This window comes from Aspergillus campestris, assembly GCF_002847485.1.
Source record: "Aspergillus campestris IBT 28561 chromosome Unknown P168scaffold_12, whole genome shotgun sequence".
NCBI lineage: Eukaryota > Fungi > Ascomycota > Eurotiomycetes > Eurotiales > Aspergillaceae > Aspergillus > Aspergillus campestris.
In genome coordinates, this window is record NW_020194347.1 from 444212 (window position 1) to 468311 (window position 24100).

At 51.3% G+C, this 24100-nt stretch overlaps 9 protein-coding genes across 9 annotated transcripts; 5 read left to right on the top strand and 4 right to left on the bottom strand.

The window, feature by feature from the left end:
- Positions 1–304: 304 nt before the first annotated feature.
- On the bottom strand, positions 305–2720 carry P168DRAFT_321559 (DUF3405 domain-containing protein; the record flags this gene model as incomplete). Its single annotated transcript, XM_024840480.1, has 6 exons — positions 305–448; positions 504–1341; positions 1408–1972; positions 2040–2302; positions 2357–2409; positions 2652–2720. The coding sequence occupies 6 exons, from the start codon at positions 2718–2720 to the stop codon at positions 305–307; spliced, it is 1932 nt and encodes a 643-aa protein (XP_024689732.1).
- A 2281-nt stretch (positions 2721–5001) lies between these two features.
- P168DRAFT_299459 (uncharacterized protein) lies at positions 5002–7022 on the bottom strand (the record flags this gene model as incomplete). Its single annotated transcript, XM_024838344.1, has 3 exons — positions 5002–6627; positions 6713–6877; positions 6939–7022. The coding sequence occupies 3 exons, from the start codon at positions 7020–7022 to the stop codon at positions 5002–5004; spliced, it is 1875 nt and encodes a 624-aa protein (XP_024689733.1).
- Positions 7023–9503: 2481 nt separating this feature from the next.
- Positions 9504–9998, top strand: P168DRAFT_292997 (uncharacterized protein). Its single transcript, XM_024837718.1, has 2 exons — positions 9504–9842; positions 9911–9998. The coding sequence occupies exons 1-2, from the start codon at positions 9738–9740 to the stop codon at positions 9965–9967; spliced, it is 162 nt and encodes a 53-aa protein (XP_024689734.1). The 5' UTR covers positions 9504–9737; the 3' UTR covers positions 9968–9998.
- A 1562-nt stretch (positions 9999–11560) lies between these two features.
- On the top strand, positions 11561–12553 carry P168DRAFT_292998 (DUF2306 domain-containing protein). Its single transcript, XM_024837719.1, has one exon. It carries the CDS (start codon positions 11742–11744, stop codon positions 12441–12443), a length of 702 nt encoding a protein of 233 aa, XP_024689735.1. The 5' UTR covers positions 11561–11741; the 3' UTR covers positions 12444–12553.
- Positions 12554–12813: 260 nt separating this feature from the next.
- P168DRAFT_258933 (ribosomal eL24 family protein) lies at positions 12814–13836 on the bottom strand. Its single transcript, XM_024834616.1, has 4 exons — positions 13792–13836; positions 13712–13735; positions 13597–13643; positions 12814–13532 (listed from the first exon to the last, which is right to left on the bottom strand). Exons 1-4 carry the CDS (start codon positions 13794–13796, stop codon positions 13063–13065), a joined length of 546 nt encoding a protein of 181 aa, XP_024689736.1. The 5' UTR covers positions 13797–13836; the 3' UTR covers positions 12814–13062.
- A 208-nt stretch (positions 13837–14044) lies between these two features.
- P168DRAFT_59310 (GNAT family N-acetyltransferase) lies at positions 14045–15259 on the top strand. The gene is made up of 2 exons (XM_024842034.1): positions 14045–14103; positions 14192–15259. The coding sequence occupies exon 2, from the start codon at positions 14417–14419 to the stop codon at positions 15176–15178; it is 762 nt and encodes a 253-aa protein (XP_024689737.1). The 5' UTR covers positions 14045–14103; positions 14192–14416; the 3' UTR covers positions 15179–15259.
- Positions 15260–15357: 98 nt separating this feature from the next.
- Positions 15358–16331, bottom strand: P168DRAFT_258939 (homocysteine S-methyltransferase family protein; the record flags this gene model as incomplete). The annotated part of the gene is made up of 1 exon (XM_024834617.1): positions 15358–16331. A coding segment is annotated over exon 1 (927 nt), but the record flags the coding sequence as incomplete, so codon positions are not given.
- A 2235-nt stretch (positions 16332–18566) lies between these two features.
- P168DRAFT_274765 (MFS general substrate transporter) lies at positions 18567–20236 on the top strand (the record flags this gene model as incomplete). Its single annotated transcript, XM_024835448.1, has 5 exons — positions 18567–18655; positions 18701–18858; positions 18921–19875; positions 19924–20057; positions 20109–20236. The coding sequence occupies 5 exons, from the start codon at positions 18567–18569 to the stop codon at positions 20234–20236; spliced, it is 1464 nt and encodes a 487-aa protein (XP_024689739.1).
- Positions 20237–22330: 2094 nt separating this feature from the next.
- P168DRAFT_242332 (HAD-superfamily hydrolase) lies at positions 22331–23743 on the top strand (the record flags this gene model as incomplete). Its single annotated transcript, XM_024833797.1, has 1 exon — positions 22331–23743. One exon carries the CDS (start codon positions 22331–22333, stop codon positions 23741–23743), a length of 1413 nt encoding a protein of 470 aa, XP_024689740.1.
- Between the last annotated feature and the right edge of the window lie 357 nt (positions 23744–24100).

Genomic DNA, 24100 nt, shown 5'->3' on the forward strand with positions numbered 1-24100 from the left:
AGGTAGTAGACTCCCCTTTCCCTCCTCTCTCCATCACATCCACTTCCAGCGTAGCAGAACAAGCAAGCAAACAAGCACATATACACACACACACACACATACAGCAAATCAAATCAAGAAAAATGATGAAAACAACCCTCTCTAGCAAACACGCCACGCAAAAGGAAAGAGTCAGGGTAGGTCATGTCGAATGATGATACGTTTAGGATAGGTAAAAGAAACAGAAGGTAAGGAAAAGGCATGGCGTGAAATCAAGAATTAAAAAAAGGAGATGGCAAATTCAAAAAAAAAAAAAAAGCTAAGTCTATAACGAAATCTCATCGGGTCGTGCCTCGACGCCCAGGTCCGCGTCGAATTTGTAATGCGTGCTGTCAGAGTCCGGGTGCACGTCTTTGATGGGGTGGAAGAGGATGGATGGGAGGATGACGCGGCCGTGGGTGTTTTCGTACTGGAGTCTTGTTAGCTAAATCGTTATAAAGAGTGCGAGAAATAGATGTATGTACCTTCTGCCCCCCTGTCCCCTCTTTTTTCCAGCCGAGGAAGTTCCAATACAACAGACCCGGCAGGTTGGCGCGGTAGTACCACGATACCCACTCGAAGCGCGACTCGCGGCCCCACGAGAAGGGACTGTCGCGGTTGTTGCCGGCCTTGCCGTCGACGCCGGAGTTGAACCACCGGTCGGCGCGCTTGCCGGGCATCTTCTGGTCGGAGAAGATGGGGTGGGGGACGGAAACGCCCTTGAAGCCGTGGAGCAGCGCGGTTGATGCGGGGAAGATCTCCGAGCCCATGTGGCGGCCCTGGAGGTTCTCCTCGTCCATGGCCATGAGGAGGCGGCGGGAGAGGCGGGAGTGGGTGATGAGGGTCGCGCGGCGCGGGGTGTCCTCGCCCAGGTAGCCGTAGACCTGGTTGCGGATGACCCAGTCGGTGAAGCGGGGGTTGAAGGCCGGGAGGAAGCCCAGGTAGTCTGCGTCTTCGCCGACGCCCCACTCGAACTGGTCGTCGGCCTCGTCGTTGACGGGAGGCCACGGGCCCATGGGCTGCACCTTGCCGCCCTCAAAGTCCGCAATCGGCATGGGGCCCCAGATCCCGGGGGTGGCCTGGGTGGAGACGAGCTGGCGGAACTTGGTGTCGTAGTCGCCGTGGTATTCGGGCACGTAGAATCGTTCGTTGCGCTCCCAGATGCCCTTGCGCGGTTGCTTGCGTCCGAAGGCTCCGACTTGCTCGGTGAACTCGTAATGATGGCCGGTCATGCGGCTGTCGATTTCCCAGTTCCAGAAGTATTCGAATTGTTGGTTATCAAGCATGAAATGCTGCACGGACAGCCACTGCGAGAAGTGGACACTATTGACAATTAGTATCGTACCACTGGAGAAAAGGGGATTGGAGTAAAAGAAAGGAAAGGCGTACTCAATGACACCAGGATCCAGCAGCGGGTAGCGAGCGGACACGGTCGGCACATTCCAAAACTCGGTGATCCCCCAGAATTCCCGGGGAATGTTCTCTTCGAGCAGAGTCTGCAGCATGTCATCCGAATCGAGGGGGACGTCCCAATCCTTGACGTGGACAAAGAGGACGACCTCGTATTCGCCGCCCGACTGGAGCCCCAGCTCGGTGATCATGGCGCGGATGGACTGCTTCTCGTTTTCGGTGTACTCGTGGCCGGTGTAGGTGCGGATCAGGACGACGGAGCGCGGCAGCGGGGCGAGCTCGGCGTTCTTGGGGGTGGTGGGTTTGGTGGACTCCTGATACAGCGACTCCAGGCCGAACCGGTCGGAATTGTGGCCGATGCACTCCAGTTGCAGCCGCCCCCAATCGACATTCTCCCAGTCCACGGGTTCCGGTCGGACCCAGTTCTTCACGTTTTCATCCTTTTCGCCCAGACCGTAGGGACCGTATCTCAAGTAGCGATCGTAGGAAATGCGACCGTCGATACCGAGGAGCTCGTAGGAGCCGAACTGAGGCTCCGGGAATCCTGTGAAAATATGGGTGTTAGCTCGAAACCAGCAGAATCCGCAGGGCGATTCCTCCACGTAACATACCAGTGGGAAGACCAGCGTAGACGCCAACCTGGTCGTCCATACTCTCGTTCAACATTTTCCCGCGGGGGCCCATACAAGCGGTGAATTCACCGCGATGCTTATTCTGGTAGTCGAGGCTCTCATAGTCGGGATAGGGGAGGAAGATCTTGGGGGTGGGACCGGTGCCATGTTTCTGGTAACGGGGGTCGTCGTAGACCTTGGGGTTGTCAAAGTCGTCGAAGGTTTTTAAGCGGTCTAACGTGGAATGGAAGCCTTGAAATTGTCTGGACGGGTGAGCAGGGAACTTTCTCGACTGGGACGGCAAGTCCGTCGCTTACCTAGGAAAAGTTTGGGTTTCTTCGCGGTAGGCGACTTGAGGATCTGGGAGGGACTGGAGGAGGTTAGCTGTTTGGTTTTCTTCATTTTTCTTCAGTTTCTCCTCATTTTCTCCTCATTTTTCTCTCTTCGAGTTCTGTTCCCCCTTTTCCTTCGTATCTTTCCATCGACGGCATTGATGACAGAACGACCAGACAACCACAGAAGAAAAGACGACAAGCCGAAAATCATCACCTCAAAGACTTCACTCCGACGACCCAAAAAAAAAGAACCAAAGAAAGAAAAAAAAAAACTCACCGAAGCAACAACGGAGTGGGGACGCGACAGCATCACCAGCGCCCAAAAGACAGCAGCCGAAGCCAACATGATCGCCAGCAAGCGCGTATATCTGCGATTAGACCTGACCTTGCGCGCCCACAAAGGCAAGGGAAGAAAATCGTGGGAACCCTTTATTGACATGGTTAGGGGCAGAGATAAAAGGGCAAGGCCACAGATATACTGGACAGGCTGTAGGGACCCATGGGCAGGACGACGGAGACGGGGGGGGGGGGGGGTGGAAACTAATTGGAGTGGTGGGTTTGAGTGGTGGGTTTTCAGGCGGTGGGTCTTTTTGTGAATGACGAATGGAAAGGCATTCAGTTTCAGTAGGTTTTATAGGACCCAAACTGGAACCCAAGGAATTGATTTTTGGGGGTGGGTTGTAAGGTGTAAGATGTGGCTCAAGTAGCCACGGTTAAAGTACGGAGAACTTACTGGGGAGAAGAGAAAAGAAGGGATTGAAAGCGTTGGTATGTAATTTGACAGCTGAAGGCGGTATGATTGTCTAGAGTAAGGTCGAGTAAGCTGATAACAGCCGATGGGTTGAGTTCAGATGGACTGAGTTCAGAGGTGGACAGTCAAGAATGATATAATTTCTTATCTTTATTCTTCATTATTTACTCCTCATCCCTGAGATTTTATTATTTATAATTTATGATCTATATTGAACAACAGAGGTTGGACAAATATTCAACCGCATGCAGTGAAGAACGGCCGGTATTCCTGACAGCAAATAATACAGGGCTGAATTGGTGGAATCTTACGGAAATCGGCTGACGCGTTCATACCAAGTCGATTCTGGCCAGACTGATCCGTTACACTCCATACAGTACCAGGTACTGTCTTTAATACCTTGGACCGACCATATACTCCGTACTCTCCGAGGATCTAGTTTGGTACGGTAAGATAGGGGATCCAGTTGGTATTAAGGCCATCAACCTCATCTTCTGCTGAGATATAATAAGATATAATAAGATATAAGACCATGTCAGGAGACCGCACGGATTCCGTTCTACTCCTAATACAATACAATGAATCCCTTCCTCTATCATCCCATGCAAATACAATCACCATCAATAAATACATGATGACGAATAACAACCCCCCGTCCCTGCATCTCTCGCGCCATCCATTCAATAGATCTTCCTCCTGCAGGTCTCCCTCAGTCACGACTAAAACTGGACTACCAACTCCTGGATTCAATTGATGCAAAAAATATCCAGAAACAAGGAGCCAGAAAGAGTTTCATCCCCGCAACCAGCTCCTCAGTCACCCAGGCTCAACCAGCCATTTCCTCCCGGGAAGGATGGATGCCAGCCTGAATAAAAAGGTTGCAGGAACGACGCGGATTCCTGCCGCACCCGGAGTCCCGTCCCTCAGGGTCATACCTCTTACGGAGTACAAGTACCTACAGCAGCGACGGAGTACGGAGTATAGGTAAAGGGAAGTATCATCTCTGCCGCAAATAGAGTGCGATCGGCCGGCCCTGCAAATTACGCCCGTCTCAAGATTTGCGTTCGAATGCGGTTGTGCTTCTTCCGTCTGGCCCAGCCGGGTTTAGTTAGTTAGTCACCTACCTGTAAGGTAAGGGTCGGACTTTTGGGGGTCTCGGAGACCGGTCGGGTTTGATTTTTTCCTTCTTTTTTTTATTTACTGTTTATTTTATGTGTTTGATTCCCTTATGGATTCAATTATTCAATCATACACTACTTTTCATTCATTGTCTCTCTCTTTCTATCACTATTCATCATACCCATCTATCTACCTATTTATTTCCATCCAACTCTCCCATACCATAAAAAAAAAAAGAAGAGGGAAAAAAGGGAAGAACTCAATGGAATAAATCACTGTAATGTGCAATCCCCACAGCCGAAGCCAATCAGTATGACACCCACTTTTCATCCCGCCCAAGCTTTTCCCTTCCATTCCATCCATCCATCCATTCTGGGTTCGTTTTTCTATTCCCGTTCCGGTAGTTGGTCCCGTGACACTACCCTGTTTGACAATGCTTGAGAACAATGCTTTGCACAATGGCATTCATTGCATTGCAAATGGTCCACTTATTTGAATGCTGAGTAAGATCGATATGTAAACATGGTGTTAGCTTTGCCAGAATGTCCGGATAAGGTACAGTTCTATAGTTAACATCATCAATGAGGATAAAGTAATGTATTCATGTAATGCCAACCCCGGGATGCACCAGGCCGTCCCTAGGGCCTTGGCTGACTATGCAGGGAAATATCCCCTAACTAAGACTAGTAAATCGATATATACAGACGAGCAGAGTAAGGAATATAAGGAATGTAAGGAGTGTATAATGTCGCCAGGCTCACGGGGAATCGTCGTCGTCCGGAACATGCTGGTAGATCTTCTTCGATCGACGCGATCGCACCATCCACACGATCCCCGCCACCGCACCCCCCATCGAGCACAGCACCAGGAGGCCGATGAGAACGCCGCCTATCCCATTGAGCGAGTCGTACGCCCGCATCATGGCCTCTGCGAGCTGCTGCGCCGTGGCGGACGCTTCACCCGCCGCGGTGGTGTCGGCTTGCGCGGCCTCCGCGTCCGCCGTCGTGGCGGGGGGTTCACCCTTGACGGGTGCGGGAGCGTCGGTGGGGTAGCGCACGGCGGGATCGTCCGGCGCGGGTCCGCTGCTGTTCTGGCCGTGGTAGCCCAGCGCGGGCCAGTCGGTGGTGACGGGCTTGGAGCGGATGATGTCCGAGACGGTGATGACGTTGCCGTCGCGGTCAAGCGCGTCCGCCGAGATCCAGTCCATGTAGCCGCTGGCGAGGAACATGGTCTCAAAGTCCCGCTTGGGGACGTTGCCCATCAGGTGCCGCGGGTGCTCCTCGCCGGCCTGGGCGTAGAAGTTCCACGACGCGATGTCCGTGGCGCCGTTCCAGCTGATGTGGATCGTCGTCAGCACGCTGGCCTCGTCGGCTGCGTAGACGGAGGCTACCATCGTGGGGGCGTAGGCGGGGCGTCCGACGAAGTCGTACTTGTACGCCCGGTAGGTGTTCAGACGGCCGGAGGCGAACCGCGCCGAGACGAGGTTGTCGCCTTCGGGGGAGAACTCGCTCTGGTAGCCGCGCTCGCTCCAGCCGACGAAGACGTTGCCGTTGGGCAGCCGCTGCACGCTGCCGCGGAGCAGCGTCATCAGTCCGTCGGGGCGGGGGTACCGCTGTTGCAGTTTGGCAGTCATTGCCTCGGTGTCCAACTCGACGATCAGAGCCGACGAGACTTCCTCCTCCTGCTGGTTCTCGTCGCCGGCGTTGTTCAGCAGCGAGATGACGTGGTGCGTTCCGCTGGACTCGAGAAATTTGGCGTCGTGCTGCTTGGAGAAGACAAAGTCCTGGACAAAGTCGGACTCCTGGCCGCCCAGCCGCCAGATGACGTGGCCGTCCTTGCCGGAGATGAGGTAGATGGTGTTGGTGAAGCGCATGGAAATGAGATAGTCGCCGTCGGAGTTCTTGTCAACCGCGTTCATGTGCACGTAGTCCCAGCCCGGGGGCCCGTCGGCGGGGTTGTCCGGGTTGAATTTGACCGACTCGTGGATGGCCAGGTGGTCGGTCGAATCCCAGGCGAAGACGACCTCTTTGGTGGTCAAGTTCCACTCGACAAAGCCGCCAGTCATGAAGAAGGAGGTCACGCCGGGCCGACCGACATCGTCCAACGGCAGTTCCTTAGTACGGTAGACGCAGGCCAGCGCGGACTCCCCTCCGTTGAGAACGTTGAACTCGTGGATGTTGAACTCGTAATTGTCCTCCAGTCTCATGATCTCCTGCTCGATCTCGTAGTGGCTGTTCATGATCGTCGCGCGGCCTCGCATACTGTCATCGTAATTCCGCTGCGCGATCAGCGATAAGTGCGTCTCGTTCTGCGAGTCGGTGAACGCCTTGAAGTCGAAGACATTACGGTCGTAGAAGATGGGGGGGCCAGCCCAGATGAGAACCTGTGATGCGACCGCGTTAGTTCGACCTACTACTCAGTTGCGGGAGGGCGGTTTGACATGGACATGTCGAGATCTGTATGCATACCCCGTCGCCGTCATAGATGTAAGGTCCAACCTGGTAGGGCTGAAATTTCTGGGTGGGAGTTTCCGGCACGATCTTGCCGTAGGGCGCCACAAACCAGTAGCCCGGGCTCACGCGCTCCCGATCATGGTAGACGACCTCCCATTTCAAGGCACGGATCTCAGGAAGCTATAAAGTCAATCAGAATAAAGCTTTTCTTATTTTCCAGAAGAACGATGTCAAGGCGTACCGTCACAAAGGACATTAAGTCATCATCGCGGCGGGCAATCACGCCATGCAGCAACGACAACGCTAATAGGACGAACAATATCATGGTCTAAAATGAGTGTCGCGAGTGGGACTCGGGTATAAAACAAATTAAGCCAAAGGGAAAAGAAAAATCAACAAATCAAAGCAAAAAAGAAAGGAATGTACGAGGTGATGACATGCAATTAGAGGTTCATGTCACCCCCAGCAAGAATGATCATTGAATACGAAGAAGAACAGAAGCAGGAGAGGGTTCGCCAGCCGCTACAAAAGAGTCGGAGAATGAATGATAGGTCTTAGGGCTTTGACAGGCTAAGATCCAGGGGACCCGAAATAGTGGAGATGCGGGTTGTTATTACATGGTGTTAGTCATGTAGGTGTTTCTTTTTTGATCCTGTTCGCCCATTTCCTTGACTGTTTGGTGGTCATGGACAGCCCATCGGTGGGAGAAGGGAGAAAAAACGGACGGAAAGCGGACTCCGTAGGGGAGGAAATGCTTGGCCCGACCACTCTCGGCCAAACACAGTGCGATATAAGTGCTTGGCATCCTCCACAGGGCCAGGGTCATTGGCAAGATAGGGAGAGCCCAGACTTGCCGGAAATTTGGCCGTGGGAACGGGGATACTTTCGGTCTCCCCTCACCATGACCTCCATGACACGGTGGATAAACCCACCAGCAACCATGTTTCATTGGCGATGATTTGGCGATTGCGCATCCTCTCCATGCTATGTCCGGATCTTCTAACGGGTGGGTCCGCGGAATAGGAGACAGAAAGTCAATCCGAATCCAAAGCTGCAAGTCGAACGGACTCCGTAGTATCACACGAACTCAGTACGGCGTCGATTCGATGCATTGGAAACACCGGACGATACTCTCCCATCAGGTGCTGATCTTTTTCTAGGGGCCATGTGTCCTTTGTAGTTTCAGCCGAGTGGTCCACAAGGCGTGAATAGTGGATTGTTCTCCGTGTTCTATTTCTAACGCCAAGACGGCCCGAGAGCCGATTTGGACTCGATTCTGCCATCATGGCCTGTCTTATTCATTCTCACCACGATGTGGGATCGCCTGTTCTTTCGCTGCTCTATCATATATTGATAGAGCTTTCGTAGCTGATTCTATCATATAAAAATCATATTCATTCCCGTGCAAAGGGTCAATGACATTGACAGAAAGATTGGTGGAAATGATGAATGGACAAGCCTGTCGATGAGAGATGTGATGTGAGAGATGTCTGGTGTAGAGAAAGTGAAACATTCAGACTGCTTCCCAATCAGGTGATCGGCTAGTATTTGACTAAGTTATTCGTTGCCATTTATGCAAATGAACTATTCATAACAAAGATCTCACATGATGTTTAAACACATAACAACACCACTAATAATTATGAAGCTTGAAATATATACTGATCAAGTTCATACCCAAAATCCACCCTAATGAACTACTCTGTACGAAGTATACTTGAGGTCTGCAGAATTCATGCATGCAGCCCAGCATACCGCCACCATCTCGCCAATATATATTTCAGACCAAGCGGCAAATAAGCATTGTGATTTATAGCCACACTGGAATATATACCTAAATCTGCCCACATCCCTGTTGCAAATCCTACCAATGGGACTACAAAGAAACTGTGTAGTTACTAAAAGGAGAATATAATAAAACTAAGTTATGTCGGTTGCACAGGTCCGATCAGCATGGCCCTGGATAGAACCTTTATACCGACCCCCATATATGTAGACTTCACCACTCATTGGCAGAGTCTATATTTCATCCGGGTTGCAAGGAATATGCGATCATGGCCTGACCACTGGATACCCTTGCTTTAGGCGCATACTATACTGCAACACAACATAGTAAACCTACGCCTAGTCTCGTTTCGCCAACCCGATGGAGAGAGCGCGTGCATCATGTTGTGTACACAACCCGGCTTGACCGCTCCTATCGCATCGTTTGGTCCAAAAGTCAATGCCAGGAGGTCACGATGAAAACCACGCGGGTGAATGGAATGGTACGCAAGGGGTTGCCTTTGTCGGAGGGTTTGGGCGCGTGACAAAATACTGCTCAGCACATTGTGTGGTTGTAATTGATGAGTGCCAAATACCGTATCGAATATATGATCGTCATCGAGAATTCTAGTACTGACACAAGGACTGGACAGAAATGTTCTACTCCGTACGGGGCAGTTATATATACTCCCATATGACACGTGACCATGCAGACTCTTTGTATGCATCTGAGAAAACTTCAATGCATCCCACCACTGGCGCTACAAAAGGACTATCCATCAAGCAGATAGACTGCAGCCACCAGTAAGGTACATGCAAACTCTACAGACTATCCCCCCATTCGACGCGGATCGACGGAGAGAAATGTCTGACAGGCGTTCCGGCCAGCTCGTATCCTCATGCAAATAAGCAACGAAGCTACAGGTAGGAGCCCACTGTTGTGCAGGAAAGCTCGTATGGCTTTAAGGGGCAAGCCTGCCATTGGCCTCCTGGAGGATCAAGTGGACAGAACGGGTTACATCACATCCGAGAGACGCACCCTTTTCGTATGTGATGATAACTCAATTTTGAGGCCCTGCCTGAGCTGAAGGTCGCCTGATATCCCCGGCAGGAGTACTCATAAGCGGGGATTGAAGAGATATTTAACCCTCTGGTGTCCTCGGCGATATGTCTAATTTTCTCATCTAACACACCGAGTCTTGACCAAACTAGACGATTCTCGCTTTCTCGAACAGTTATCTTCTCTTGAAACTACAACTACATCGGATACCTGACAATGCATTTCAGAGATATCGTCCTGGTTGCCTTTGTTCTGGGCGTAGCAACAGCCCAGTCCAAGACCTGCAAGACAGAGGCAGACTGCCCTAAGGAATCCCCTGTTGTATGCTCACCCTTTTCCATTAAGAAACTGCAAATACTGGTATACACAATGACTAACGAGATAAATAGTGCTGTGGGTTTATCCCTACCCACAAGTACTGCCTGCCGGAAGGAACGGTCTGCTAGGAGATGCGGGTATAAGGGTCTGGTCGTTGGCACAGCAGGCTCGGTTGGGGTATTTGGATGTTGGAGGGGGTGTACTGATGGCTTGGATGTGATGTTGCTTCTGTGAGCTTTTGTTTGGGAAGTTTGGCTTGTTGGATGGAATGAAATTTTGTGATGTTTTGACTGGAGTTTCGTAGAGCTATGGCTGTAGAGTGCCGAACGCCAAATAAGCTATGCCCCGAGTAGAATCGAAGGTTAAGACCATGTATCTATATACAAAAACGCATGGTCCACGATGACTGTCAGATCTAACGACCGTTTCTTATCAAAGAAACCACGTGCCCTTACCTAGTACAGCTATCGCAAGAAGCTCATATATGTAATACAATCATTGACACATACCAAAGCCCCATCCGTCCGGCGACAGGCCCAACGGAGCGGCTGAATGTACTTCGAGATACCGGCCCAGGTCGCCTTAAACTGATTATGTAGAACAGAATGCCGACGTTAGAACAGAATGCCGACGTGTATTTTGGTTGGAACATTACTTTCAATTAGACAAAACCAGCAGAAAAATATTTACCGGTATGACATGCAGATGTCTTTGAATCCTGCGACAGCATGTGCTGGAAATGTAGTCCATGTGTACTAGTCCCTCCTGTGTTTGGTTATTGGAGGAATCCATGCGCTTGCTGATGCGGTGTGAAAATAGATGGAACTAGTTCCATGTTGGACCAATGCCATACCATGGTGAATTTCTTGGTAGGAATGAAGATGTAGCATCGCGATGAAGTCTAGATGAATACACAACCACGCCTGTTTCGGGATTACTCGGTGAGTATGTCGAATTAGGACCAAAAGGAATGTTCTTACAAGTTTGATTGGGGAGACTATATTAGCTCAATTATTGATGACTGTAGTGGGTGACTCTTAACAACTGGATAGCGCTTACTGTTCAGCCTTCGATATTCAGCCTATGACACTTCAAGGAATCCGTCGTATATGTACGGATGCCTTCTGGATGTCAGCCGTAAGGTACCTATCCAACAACAAAAACACACAAACTATAGTCTACGACGCTCGTTTTGTTAAACATGGACTTGAAACGAGAGCTACACAATGCGTTGAGCCGGGCCGATATCCAGTTTGCTGTCTTTGATATCAGCAGTCATATCCTGAGACGTCGATGATGGGATACTATATGTAAATTACAGCGCCAATCTGATCTATGCCGGAATTGGTAACATAGGGCTCTGGTTACAATGGCTGTCTACAATAGGTGAAAGTACTTTGTACATTCAAACTCAGACATATTTAAAAGATCATATACAAAAAAGAATGTGAATAGATACATAAATAAAAAAGAGAGAGACAAAGAACAACCATCTTCATACAATCAATGAATGCTTGTATCAATTCAAATACAAAGACAAAGTGAACCATGAACCATGATGTCGTGGCATGAGCTGGATGGTGTTGTGATTGTCTCGTTGTCTGTTCGTAGATTAGGCGACCCTAGACACGTCTAAAAAGGCCCAAGCACAGATATATAGCATCCTGAATTTTGATTTGATTTATGTCATTATTATATTAATATTATTGCCTAAAAGTATTATTGTAGGCACAGGGTAGGGTGGGATGTGTGTATTCAATCCTGGCATAAAAGCTGACATTCACCATTCTGCTAGCATACTTGCTTATCACTAAATTCATCTTGTTCAACACTCTACCACCAAGCACACCAAAACATTGTTCCATATAAGCTGCAGCTGAATTCCATTTGGCTGTGTCCACAATGGCCAAGCACACATCCCTTCCCCCGCTCGCCGCAGACATGTCTAGCCCTGAGAAATCTCACCAACAACAGACCCCAAAAGCACAATTCAGCCCCAAGCGCCGCTCCCTCGACCGCAAATGGTACATCACAACAATAGCAGCCCTCCTCACCAGCTGCTACGTGATAATCTTCATATCCGGCACACCACGAGGCGGCCCAGCCGTCAGGGAGCGGGTCCTCTCCAACCCAGGCGGCTGGTCGCACATCCTCGGCGGACTAATCTCAATGACCATCGGGCCCTTCCAGTTCCTCATCACCTTCAACAAGCAGCCTCCAGCCATTCACCGTTGGCTGGGCCGCATCTACATGGCAGCCGTGGCAGCCGGCGGGGTGGGGAGTCTCTCTCTGTGCGTAACAACTGTTGCTTATCCCGCCGGGGCGTGGGGGTTTGCGGCGCTGGGTGCTGTGTGGCTGGCTACTGCGGCGTTGGGTTGGCAGGCTGCGAGGCGGCAGAATTATGCTAGACATCGCGAGTGGATGATGCGGAATTTTGTCCTCACGTATGCGGCGGTTATGTTGCGGTGGCAGCTGCCGCTGTTGCTGTGGTGGGGGTATTCGGTGGTGGAGGCGCTTACTATTACGGGTTTTTCGTGTTGGGTTCCAAATGTGGTGTTTATGGAGTGGTGGATTGGGCGGGGGGAGAAGGAGAGGATGGAGTAGTTCTTGCTGTATAGGGTGTATTGTAGTTGTTTTGGGATTTGGGTGTATATTGGGGGGCTTTCCTCATCTGGAGAAGAGGGTAAATAATTGTATAGGGACTTCTTGATGATATGGGTAAGTAGTATGAAATTCTACGCTTCAATATTTCCATACTGGCACTCACTGATGTATGTATATGCTCATGGTGTATTCCGGTAGAAGTCATCGGTGTGTACACTCAGTCACCGGTAATTGTGAGCAGCAGCTGTCATAGCTGCCTTCTCACTAAAGTCGACGACTCCTTTATAGTATGTCTTGTCGAGCAATACTCTAGCAATCAACATTAACCACAAGACCATTAGCTTGAAACCAAAGAACAAGTATTGTCATAGAACTCTATTCATATTTTGATCGATCACTCATCCCAATATAGTTGAGACAAGGTAGTATCTTCACAGGAAACAAACCCATAACCACTAGAAAAAATTAAAAACGAAAAATCTGCTAGAATTTTCATGACACGACTCCCTCATAAATAAGGAAAAAGCAATCACAACGCCCATAAGATCAGGTATCAAACCAACGCAGTAGGAATCCACATTTTCCCGACCCATTCCATTCCACACACGAAAAGGCCATCTCAATCCATATCCATATCCACATCGACACCGCCGTCGACTCTCGCACGCAGCTTCTGCTTCTGGGCACGGGCGACCTTGGCCGGCGCCGCAGTCTGGGTCGCGGTCTGGCCGTCGGTCTGGGCCGTGCTGCGCAGCTCGCGGGGCAGCAGGTTCTCGTGCTCGGCGACGAGCTTGAAGTTCTCGGCATTCTCGCGGGCACGCTTGCCGGCCATGCGCTTCTTGTAGAAGACGCGCTCGCGGCGGGTGCGGATCTCGGTGACACGCTCCATGGCGTGCAGGGTCTGCGCCACGAGCTGGCGGTTGTACCGGGTGGGGACGTTGCGGCGGGCGGAGAACTGCAGCGTGCGGTCGACCGTCATCTCCTTGCCGGCTTGCTGGCGCGAGATCTTGGTCCACTTCACCTTACGGGCCTGGCGCTTCTTCGTGAAGGCCCGCTGGCACTTGGACCGGCAGAATCGGAATGCCTTGGCTGTGAGGGGTGTGGTTAGTAAATATATTATTCAAGGTGTAGAGAAGCTTCGAGAAGACGGTACCATCGTTCCGCACAAAGGTGATGCCTTTGCTGGGGTATGTCGGGCGACTGGAAATATCGTAGGTTAACTGGCTGCTCGGTGCGGACGAAGTTTTCAAACTGGGTCGAGAACAAACCTGCAGAAAAAACAATTTTCAATTCTATATGCTGTTAGTACTTCCGATACTGTATAAAGGAATATGGGAGCACGACATACCTCATGGTGATGGATAAAAGGACTGCAGTCCTTGCGAGCGGCGTATGATCGGGATCATCTGGAGCAAGTTGATGCCCAGCGATAAAAAAAAAAAACTTCGATAAAAAGGCGGTGAGCAGTGGCATTTCAATAAAATTCCCGATTAGGTAAAGCGGCTCATGTGACGCGGGGGCGGATGAGTCATTGCTGACTAACCTTGGTCTTTTCCAATCAGGCAACCAGGCAACCAGGCAACATATCCAGCAACATTCAACGTATAGCTTCATATTGTTGCGCACTACTGCTACAGATGATGGTAAGAGTTGTCTGACTGTATGAGATTAAACTCTTCTATATGTATCACAGGGGCTATAGCCCAACCAAGCAAGATAATCGAGACTGCTGACGGTCAGTATGACAGGTACCATCCCATCCCCCGGCGCTCCCAGGTTGTTACAAACGCCATCATAAGCCGTAGATGCATGTCCCTTCCTTCCGTTTCATGGAACTAAAGCCACAGGATTTATCGGCCTCGGGACGCCAGCCTATCATCGACGTGGATCCTTCGGAATCTCGGAGTCCATATCGAATCAGACCCCACTCGGGACTCCCTGCCAGCTCTATATAATCGTGACTCAACCCCTCCATGTATCTTGACCACGTCCATCCCTTTACAGCCCACGAAATGGCAGCTTCTCCCCCGATAGGCGAAGTCGTATCCCTACCTCGAGCCCAATTACCAAGCCCGAAGACAACATTACAAGGCCGAACCGTTACTCTCGAGAGACTCGGCCTGCAACATGCCCCCGACCTCTTCGCCGTGATCGGCGGGACCGAGCCTTCCAACACATCTCTATGGAACTTCATGCCCGACGGCCCATACCCCGATTACGAAGAATTCGCAGCTACTATATCGCTTCGCGCCGAAAGCACCGACCCTTTCTTCTTCGCCGTCATAGACACCAACAACACGACCTCCCACCGCGGCAAGGCAGTCGGCTATCTGACCCTGATGCGCATCACGCCCGACCACCTGTCCGTTGAAATCGGCCACGTCATGTTCTCCGCCGCGCTGCAGCGCACGACGGGCGTCACGGAGGCCGTCTATCTCCTGGCGGAGCACGCCTTCCACGACCTCGGCTACCGCCGCGTGGAGTGGAAGTGCAATGCGCTGCATGTACGGTCGCGCCGTGCGGCGGAACGGCTGGGCTTTGTGTATGAGGGCACGTTCAGGCAGCATATGGTGATTAAGGGGCGGAATCGCGATACGGCTTGGTTGGCGATTCTGCGGGACGATTGGGAGAGGCGCGAGAAGGGCGTGTTGGAGAAGTGGTTGGATGAAGGGAATTTCGAACAGGGTGCGCAGAAGAAGAGCTTGGATGAGTTGCGGGCGGATTGGGGTTCGTGATGTCTTTTTACTCAGAGCTGGTTTTGGATGGCTTGCGTATTGTGCCCTTGGGTGGCTCCTTTCCTTCGGCGGGTCTATTAGTCCAGTCGACTATGGTAAAGTTGTGCATTGTCATATGTACATGTCTATACATTTATATATTTACAGCGCGATAGAGCAGTTTATAACAACCCCCCACCAATCGCCTCCAAATGCTCCTCGTCCGTACCACAGCACCCCCCGACTACCTTAACAGCAGGCAACAACCCCAGAGCATCACGGAACCCATCCAGATAAGTCGGGATGTGGCCGCGATCCAGCGTATCAGTATTATCCAGCTCATCATGTGTCTTCTGACTAGCATTGCCCCTAACCATACCGATACGCGCACGCACCTCACTCGACATTTCCCTCAGCGCAGCCGCAATCCTAGCCGGATGGGCACAGTTGACACCGAAATACGCCGCATAGCCACCCGTTGCCTCGTCGACCGCGCGGATGGCGTCCTCCAGCGAGTTCCCGCCCAGCAGACGCCCGTCAGTGCCAATGCTGAACGACACTACGATAGGGAGGCCGACCTCGCGAGCGAGCTCAATGATAGCAGTCGCCTCGTTGAGATTCGAGATGGTGAAGAGGCCGAGCAGGTCGACGCCTGCGTCGGCGAGCGTCTGCACCTGCGGTCTGTAGGCGTCGCGCGCGGAGTCGAGGGTTACGGTCTGAGACGAGTCCTCGTAGGCATCTTGGAGCGGACCCATCGTGCCGCTGATGAGAACGGGGACGTTGGTGCTGGTGGCTCTGCTGTGTGTGCGGGCTGCTTTGGCGAGCTGGACGGCGTCGCGATTGGCGGCGAGGAGCTCGGCAGGCGTCATGTTCAGGGCGGATGCCCAGGGCGTGGAGGCGCGCCAGGTGCGCGTGTCTAGGATGATGCCTGTGTTGTGGGCTGCTGCGATGGAGATGTAGTTTGCGTAGAGGGAGGAGATCAGGGCTCGGTGAGAGGGGTTGGTGAGGAGGGGCAGCGAGGAGAAACTTGGGAGGGCGATTTGGTGCTTGTAGTAGAGGGTTGTTTCCATGCCGGGTTCGCTGAGGAAGGGCCTCTCGAGGGAGGGCCTGAGGTGGGGGAGAGACATTGTATTGGGTTATTTGGTGTTGTTGGAGTGGATGGTTTGGAATGGTTGGAGTGAACGGGGTGAAGTTGCATGATGGGGATCCACGCGGGTTATAAATATGGTCTGGTGGAGACTGCGAAGGAAATGTGGGGATTGTCCATTCCGGACCCAGTGGGTTGCCGAATATATTTTGGTTGGACCTGACGGTTGAAATTGGCTATCTATTAGATTTGTCTACAGTTGCTGGTACATATTAAACATCGCGCATCCTGGTAATACATCACAATCGGGCTATCTCCCACAAACCCTACTTTCCGGATAGCTTCGACCATCGTCTCAATGACGTCCCTCACCAACTCCCCGGAAGCGACATCCACGATGCTCACAGTGCTATCTCGCCGTCCAAAAGCCACATATGCTCCCTGCACAGCCATCGCCAGGACATTTGCCCGACCAGCAGGCCCAGTATCCCGCACCGATCCGATGGCGCTGTATCCTGGGACAATGGCGAGAATTATGATGCATGTTGCGTCGGTGGAGAGGGCTTTGGAGATGGGTTGGGGTATTTTGCCCGGTTGGTTCATCAGGTGGCTCTTTATAATATCTAGTAGGGAGTAGTTGAGTAGAAAGCTGTTGGAAGAATAGGTTACTGGGTGAGTAGTAGTACTCCAACATGGATCGTGTTTGTATGGTGAAATGTCCCTCATGTTGGCTGATGCCTTGTCTTGGAGACCGTAATCTGACTACTTCTTAGCTTGTTGGTCTATAGATGCGGTATGTTCAGTTATCTTAACTTTGAACTTCTATTTCTATCTATCTATCTATTTTTTGGGTGCTGTGGGTGTATGAGATTACAAGTATTGCAGAGCAATGTCTATACAAGGTTGATGCCTCAGCCGTGGATTGTACTGCTCTTGCATAACAGCCATAATTCAACACAACGAAAGTCACAAGGATAATTCACAGCAGAAGGATATAATTTTGAAAAATGAGGATAAGCATAAATTGTGGTGATTCAACCAGGAAATCAAGAGGAAGTCGAAAAAACGGAAATAAGAAATGAAACAAAATAAAGTAAAAAAAAACTAAAATAAAACAATTTACCCTAAATCTGACCTGAACATCCATGACCGGAATGATACTCCCCAGCTCCAGTTTCCAACCTATCAAAAATTCTCCGCAAATAAAGGATACAGCCCATTAAAGGACCGACCAACGTAGAACAGATTTTTTCTTTTGAAAAAAGGCAAGAATATTAAATTGACCGTGGCCATTTGGCGATTTCCGTGCTTCTTGAAAGACGTTGGACAGGATGGTACGACCACGGAAACTTACTCGCCCTAGTTTGGGCTCTTCTTTTTTCAGGAAAAACTTGGAATGAACATAGTGTCACCATGCAGGGGCCTGATAATTGCTGGGGTAGGTTGTAAAGGAAAAGATACATCGGCATGTGGAATTATAGCAACAGGGGTAGCCCTTCGTAGTAGCAACGATTGGTTCAACAGCTGTGTGAATTATTAAGGGAAAGGCTCTTTTGATAGAGAATAGGGGATGAATTAAATCTGAGTGATCAGGTCAACAGTCCTAGAAAATGTATAGAGGTGTGTGGTGATATATTAGAACCAAAGTTTGGGACCAAGAAAGGGAAAGGGAGAGAAAATCAGATAGACAGACAGACCGAGAGAGAGAAAGAGAGAGAGAGAGAGAGAGAGAGAGAGAGAGAGAGAGAGAGAGAGAAACATTCATAATTTGATATCATTTTAGATGGCATACAAGTATTGTATTCGACCCATTACATTCCTGTCATTGACATCACTTATAGGTACTATATCAAACCAGACAGATTTGGCAAGGAGCATATGCAGCCTGAAATAACTGATTCACTGAGCTCGAGCTCAACAAGTGACCATCATTATGGGTGACTGCCAGTGATTTCTCTACTGCAGTGATGTACTGTATGCTGCACGCGACATGACGCGGGGCGTACTTGCCAATATGTTGTCTTGGTGGACCGTGGTTTCCAACAGTGACTGCAAATGGGCCCTCGACCTTCTAGTGAGGTTAGAAACTCGACCATAGGATTGAATCTATCTTGTCCACTACTACAACGGCAACCACAGTCAATTGGACCAAGTCGACAACCTTCGCGATGGCTTTGAACGAAAAAGACATCGGCAGCATGCGTATGCATGGTGGTCTCCAAGACCCCGAGCAGCCTGAGCCTGCTCATCACTCCAGCAATGAGACTGGAGAGGCAAGCTCAGGATATTCGGTTTGATCTACACTCCCAGATAATGCTGTCCATGCTAACCTCGACCAAGGCCGTCGCGGTCGGATACCGTGAGTATCGCGAGGGTCTGCATATGGAGGTGTCTCATGAAGACGTGAGTCTGTTCACAGCCAATCCTCGAGCCCCAGTTGACCCGGAGTAGAATAGAAAAGTCAGATGGAAAATCGATTTCGTCGTCCTTCCTATCTTCATGGTGACCCAGGCCCTGCAGTCTATGGATAAAACCGCTCTCAACTACGCGAACCTGCTGGGATACCAGGAATCATTGGGTCTGCGCGGCGAACAGTTCAACTTTCTCTCTGCTAGTGAGTGGTCCCAATTAGGCTGGTGCTGACAGACATTGGGAGAAAATGATTGACAATTCTAGTGGTGTACGCTGGATATTTCTTCGGTCAATATCCCAGTGGCTTGCTTATCGGTCGATTTCCTGCTCAGCGCGTCCTCGGAATTAGCTGCTTCCTGTGGGGCATCACGGTTATTGTCATGACCCAGTGCCGTACGTATTCAAGCGCACTGGCGATTCGATTCATCATGGGTCTGTTTGAAGCTGCGGCAACCCCGGGTCTCACGCTGATGACGGGATTCTGGTATACACGGAAGGAAATCCCCCTGAGGCAGTGTATTTGGTGTTCGTCTCTGGGCTGGGGCGGTATCGTCGTTTCCTATGTCTGCTACGGGATTTCCACTCTTCCAGCGACTTTCAAGCCGGACCGTTGGGCGCTGCTGTTCTACATCCTTGGGGGCACGACATGTCTCTGGGCACTGGTCATCTGGTTCGTTCTCCCTGACTCTCCTTCCGATGCTTTCTTCTTGACCCGGACCGAGAGGGTCATCGCAGTCAAGCGCGTGTCTACCAACGAGACGGGCATCAAGAATCGTGTCTTCAACCAGAAGCAAGTGATGACATGTCTCAAAGATCCCAAAGCGATTCTGCTGTTCATCTCGATTTTCGCGGGTTCCGTTCCCAGTGGCGTCCTGAATTGCTTTTCCACCGTCATCATCAAAGACATGGGATTCTCTGTGACCAAAACGACCCAACTGAAGTCTGTCGGCGATGCGGTGCAAATTGTGGCCCTTCTGATTGGAGGCACCATCACCCTCAAGGTTCCCAACTCCCGTCTTCTGACTGTCACGGCGTCCAATGTCATTTGCACCGTCGCCGCGGCGTGCATGGCCTATATTCCACGACATGAGACTTGGGCCCGGCTGGCTTCATTTTGGCTGGTCAACGTGCAGTCCATTGCATCCGCTGTACTGCTGGTCACTGTCTCCTCGAATATGGCGGGTTATACCCATCGGGCGATTGCCAACACCATCGTGTTGTACGTACATCTTGGCTGATTTGCTAGCGCCATGCTAACTAGGGGTAGCACGGCATACTGTTCGGGCCACTACGCCAGCCCATTTGTGGTCAAGCCATCGCAGGCGCCGGCGTTCAAGGGTGCAGCCATTGGGCTTTTGGTGGGATTCACTATCAAAGCCGCTTGCGACTTGGCTCTCTTGGGTAGGTTCCTGCCATCATTTCTCCGAAGATATTCCACTCACATATTGGCAGCTTACATGTATTCCGTGAATCGAGGCCGAGACAAGAAGTATGGCCCAGCGGACAAGGCTCTCAGCGACGAGGCGGGCATGAAGGACCAGACCGAATTTGAGAACAAGAATTTCCGATATGTTCTATGATTGCTTCGGCCGGGAACGAGAACTCCACGAATGGTTATTTAGAAGACAGACTGGACATGTCTTGTATTTCTTTGTCTCTATGCGTATGGAGTGTTCGCATGTCCATGCAGCGTTACATAGCCGCAGGTTGTCGTATCCTAGAGACATATGATTGATATCATCTTCCAACATTCACAAAAGTTTATGTCGTAGTATGTTGTTAGAACCAATAGAATCGATAGTTGTGTTTTATTGAACGTGTTGCAAAAGTCTGGTCCACCGGGTTGGTGTGCATCATCTTCATGGAGACTATCTGGTATGAGCTAGACAGAGCGAGGTATCAAGTGTGACTGAACGGTCTTAGCATATTAACAACTCTAGACCGCCACCGCATTATATTCAAGTCGAAAAGAAACCATCCAGAGGAAGCGCCTGCTGTTGGACCGAGCATTCCTCGGGCAAAAGACAGGAATGGTAATAACAGAGAATAGTTAGGCATCTAGGCCTCAAGACCTCTTGTAGTCCTTGCCTGGGGTGGCGAAGGCATGTTATGCGAGCCAGCCCAGCAAGGAATGGATTCGACTTATGTGAGAGTCTGGAAGGATTCTATTTCCGACTAGAAGGCAGCAACGAGCGCCCCTGTCTAGAGACTCAAACTAGGTCTAGAATTTCTTCATCCCAAGCATCTTCGCGCCAGGGGAGGCTACCAAATGACGTCAGCGATATCCCTCGAAGCCTCACGCCCAGCCCTGCATTGAATTGATGACGTTGTCTGCTGGGCTGTTCTTCTGCATTAGGGCTAAGCGGTGGATGAAACCCGTATAAAAGTCAACGAACGGTGACGCCTCTCGTCCGAGAGGGTTCGTTCCTGGCTGCTTGCTCGCTTGTGCCTCTGGAGCTGGGATGGACCTGGTCCTCATGGGCAAAGTCCATGTCTCGACCTTTTGGATACTTACCCTATTTAGACAACCCGGGGGTTGTCTATCAGCGGTGCAGGTTATAGGCAAGTGACGGTGGACCCTTCATCCACATATTTGTGGGGAGGGCTCGGGTATCCCGCAAAGGGTAATCCGGGTCTGGACCGACCGATGTTTACTGAAGGAGGTGGTAAGTAGCCCCTACAGATGGTCGGTATTCTTCATGTGCAGAGTTGATTGAATGGTGTTATTACAGCTGGGTTTGTTATCTTTGAGATAGCAATGTGTGGTGATTTCTTGTTATTGGTGAGTGTTACTCTGGACGCGGTGATTGTTCGGGATCGGCGCCGTTTTCGATATAAGCTTATTCGAGACTGGACTTGACTTACATGACGAAATTTATTGCTGTTGGCCACGGTGTCTATGACATGTTTTGTTTATATTTATTTTATTGTATTTAGGTTTTATCTCGATCCTCCGCCTCAAGGATTTTCCCAGATAACTCAAGGAAGGGGGGAAAAGACGAACGGACCTCATCCCTCCGCCTCATCCCCGAATCCGGCCAAAGCCCTAATCCAGTCCCTGAGATGATGAAATCAGACCTAATCCGGCCCACACGGCTCGGGGCGGACTGGGCGCATGGTGGCTGTAAGGTTGTACGCCGCCGATCCGTGCAATTTGCCCCTCGTATGCATTTCCATGCGCCGCTGGATGCGCGGATGCGCCCTGGTGGTGGTCTGGCTTCTTCATTCCGGAGCACAGCAACCCATGCGTCCAGAATGTGCTTCATGGAGGGGTGAGGACTGAGACGGTGGCACCGGGACCCACCTAAACAACAACGGACTTGGATGTGTTATCACATTCCTCGTGCAGAGATCGCCTCAGGATCGAGGGATATGACGTTGTTGGTCGATGTGTTGGTCGCGTCCCTTTGGCGGTCTCTAGTTTTTGCGGTCTCGATGGCACTTTTATGGGGGTCTGGATGATGAGGAATTATGGGTCGGATCCATCTCCGGGACTGCTGCTTCTGGGAACAGATCTGCGTAGGAGGGAGTATATCTTGCTGGGTTGCGCCTGTGTTTCTTGAATCATAGAGCAACATCAACAACTCGGAGATTGACACTAGACACTGACTGACGAACCGACTGTCTGACTACCTGCCTACCCAATCGCCCATCTCCTACCACAGCCCATCACCATGCCTCGCTTCGATGACGCCGACTTTGGCGTCGAGGTCGTTCCTCAACTCCACGTCAATGAGACCGCCGCTCCCATCAAGCCAACAGGCTCGGTCAACAACATCGAGATCCCCCCTACGCGCAACCCCGTCAGCGATGCCTCCGCCCTAATGCACCATCTCAGCCTGTCGCCCTCCATGAAGGAGCGACGCGGCTCGCGCAACTCCATCGGGACATCGCTGCCCATCCCACGCTCCCCACGGCCCTCACGCCTCTCCTCAACCACCAAGCCGCGCATCAACGCGCGCAGCATCCTCGCCGCCCAAGTGCAAGGCATGGCAACGGAGAAAGTCGCCGCCGTCAAGAACATGGCCTTCGCATTCGACATCGACGGCGTCCTCGCGCACGGCAACGAAGCCATCGAGGAAGCCAAAGTGGCCCTGAACATCCTCAACGGCGACAACGAACTCGGCATCACCTTCCCGTACATCCTCCTCACCAACGGCGGCGGCAAGACCGAAGAAGCCCGCTGCGCCCAACTCACCTCCGTCCTCGGCCACGAGGTCCCCACCGCCCAGTTCATCCAGTCCCACACCCCCATGCAAGCCCTCGCCGAGTACTACGACACCGTGCTCGTCTGCGGCGGGGAAGGCTTCCAAGCGCGCGAAGCCGCCGAAGCCTACGGCTTCAAGAACGTCGTCCACCCGAAGGACATCCTCGCATGGGACCCGACGATCTCCCCCTGCCGGGTCTTCACAGATGAAGACCGCGCAGGCGCCCGCCCGCGCGACTTCTCGCAGATCAAGTTCGACGCTATCCTCTGCTTTGCTGAAACTCGCGACAGTATGACAGACTGCCAGATCATCGCGGACCTGCTCCTCTCGGAAGACGGGCAGCTGCTCACGCAGGCGGCCGATCCCTCCAACCACATCCCGATCTACTTCTCGCAGGGCGACCTCCTCTGTCCGACGGAGCACAAGGGGCCCCCGCGTCTCAACCTCGGCGCGTTCCGCATCGCCGTCGAAGCGCAGTACAAGGCGCTGACGGGGCTGGACCTCGAGCGGGTCGTTTACGGCAAGCCCGAGCGGGCGACGTATGTCTGTGCGGATGAGGTCCTCCGCTCGTGGATGCAGGAGATACACAACGAGAAACGGCTGCCGCAGAATATCTACATGGTCGGGGATAATCCCCAGAGTGATATCATCGGCGGGAACCTCTACGGGTGGAATACGTGTCTGGTGCGAACGGGCGTGTTCCAGGGTCCGAAGGGGTCGAATGATCCTCATAATCCGGCGAACTTTGGCGTCTTCGATAATGTGCTGGAGGTGGTCAAGGCGGTTATTAGCAAGGAGTTGGGGTCGGATTTCAAGCTCAGTTGGAATCCGAATGTGAATCCTGTGACGCAGGATGATCAGTTTTCGGCGATTGAGTAATTTTCTCTCTTTCTCGTTTCTTCTTGCTATAGACTTTTCTTCTTTCTTCTTTTGGTTTTGACTCAATGGCTTTCTTTGGTTATTACGCTTATGAGTACGATAATCTCCTATGGGGGGTTAGAGAACGGGTGGGTTTTAATAGATGCCTGCTATGCTAGACGTTAATGACTACATCTCATTATCCAACAGTTGACCTAACGTAGGTGTCTTGGATAAACCCGAGTAGTTCTATACCTAATTCCTATTATTCTGATCGTTTTATTTACTTTACACGTGGGACTAGTCTATCAAACCCATATTCATTCTATCAAACCGGAGAGAAATAGGGTTACCATCACCACGTGGTCACCACATCAA

Coding starts and splice junctions, on each gene's coding strand:
- P168DRAFT_258933 (XM_024834616.1), bottom strand. Junction 13,644..13,711: donor GAAAATTGTTTTTTCTGCAG/GTTTGTTCTCGA, acceptor CGATATTTCCAG/TCGCCCGACATACCCCAGCA. Junction 13,533..13,596: donor CACCTTTGTGCGGAACGATG/GTACCGTCTTCT, acceptor CACCCCTCACAG/CCAAGGCATTCCGATTCTGC.
- P168DRAFT_292997 (XM_024837718.1), top strand. CDS start 9,738: ATGCATTTCAGAGATATCGTCCTGGTTGCCTTTGTTCTGGGCGTAGCA. Junction 9,843..9,910: donor GCCCTAAGGAATCCCCTGTT/GTATGCTCACCC, acceptor CGAGATAAATAG/TGCTGTGGGTTTATCCCTAC.
- P168DRAFT_292998 (XM_024837719.1), top strand. CDS start 11,742: ATGGCCAAGCACACATCCCTTCCCCCGCTCGCCGCAGACATGTCTAGC.
- P168DRAFT_59310 (XM_024842034.1), top strand. CDS start 14,417: ATGTATCTTGACCACGTCCATCCCTTTACAGCCCACGAAATGGCAGCT.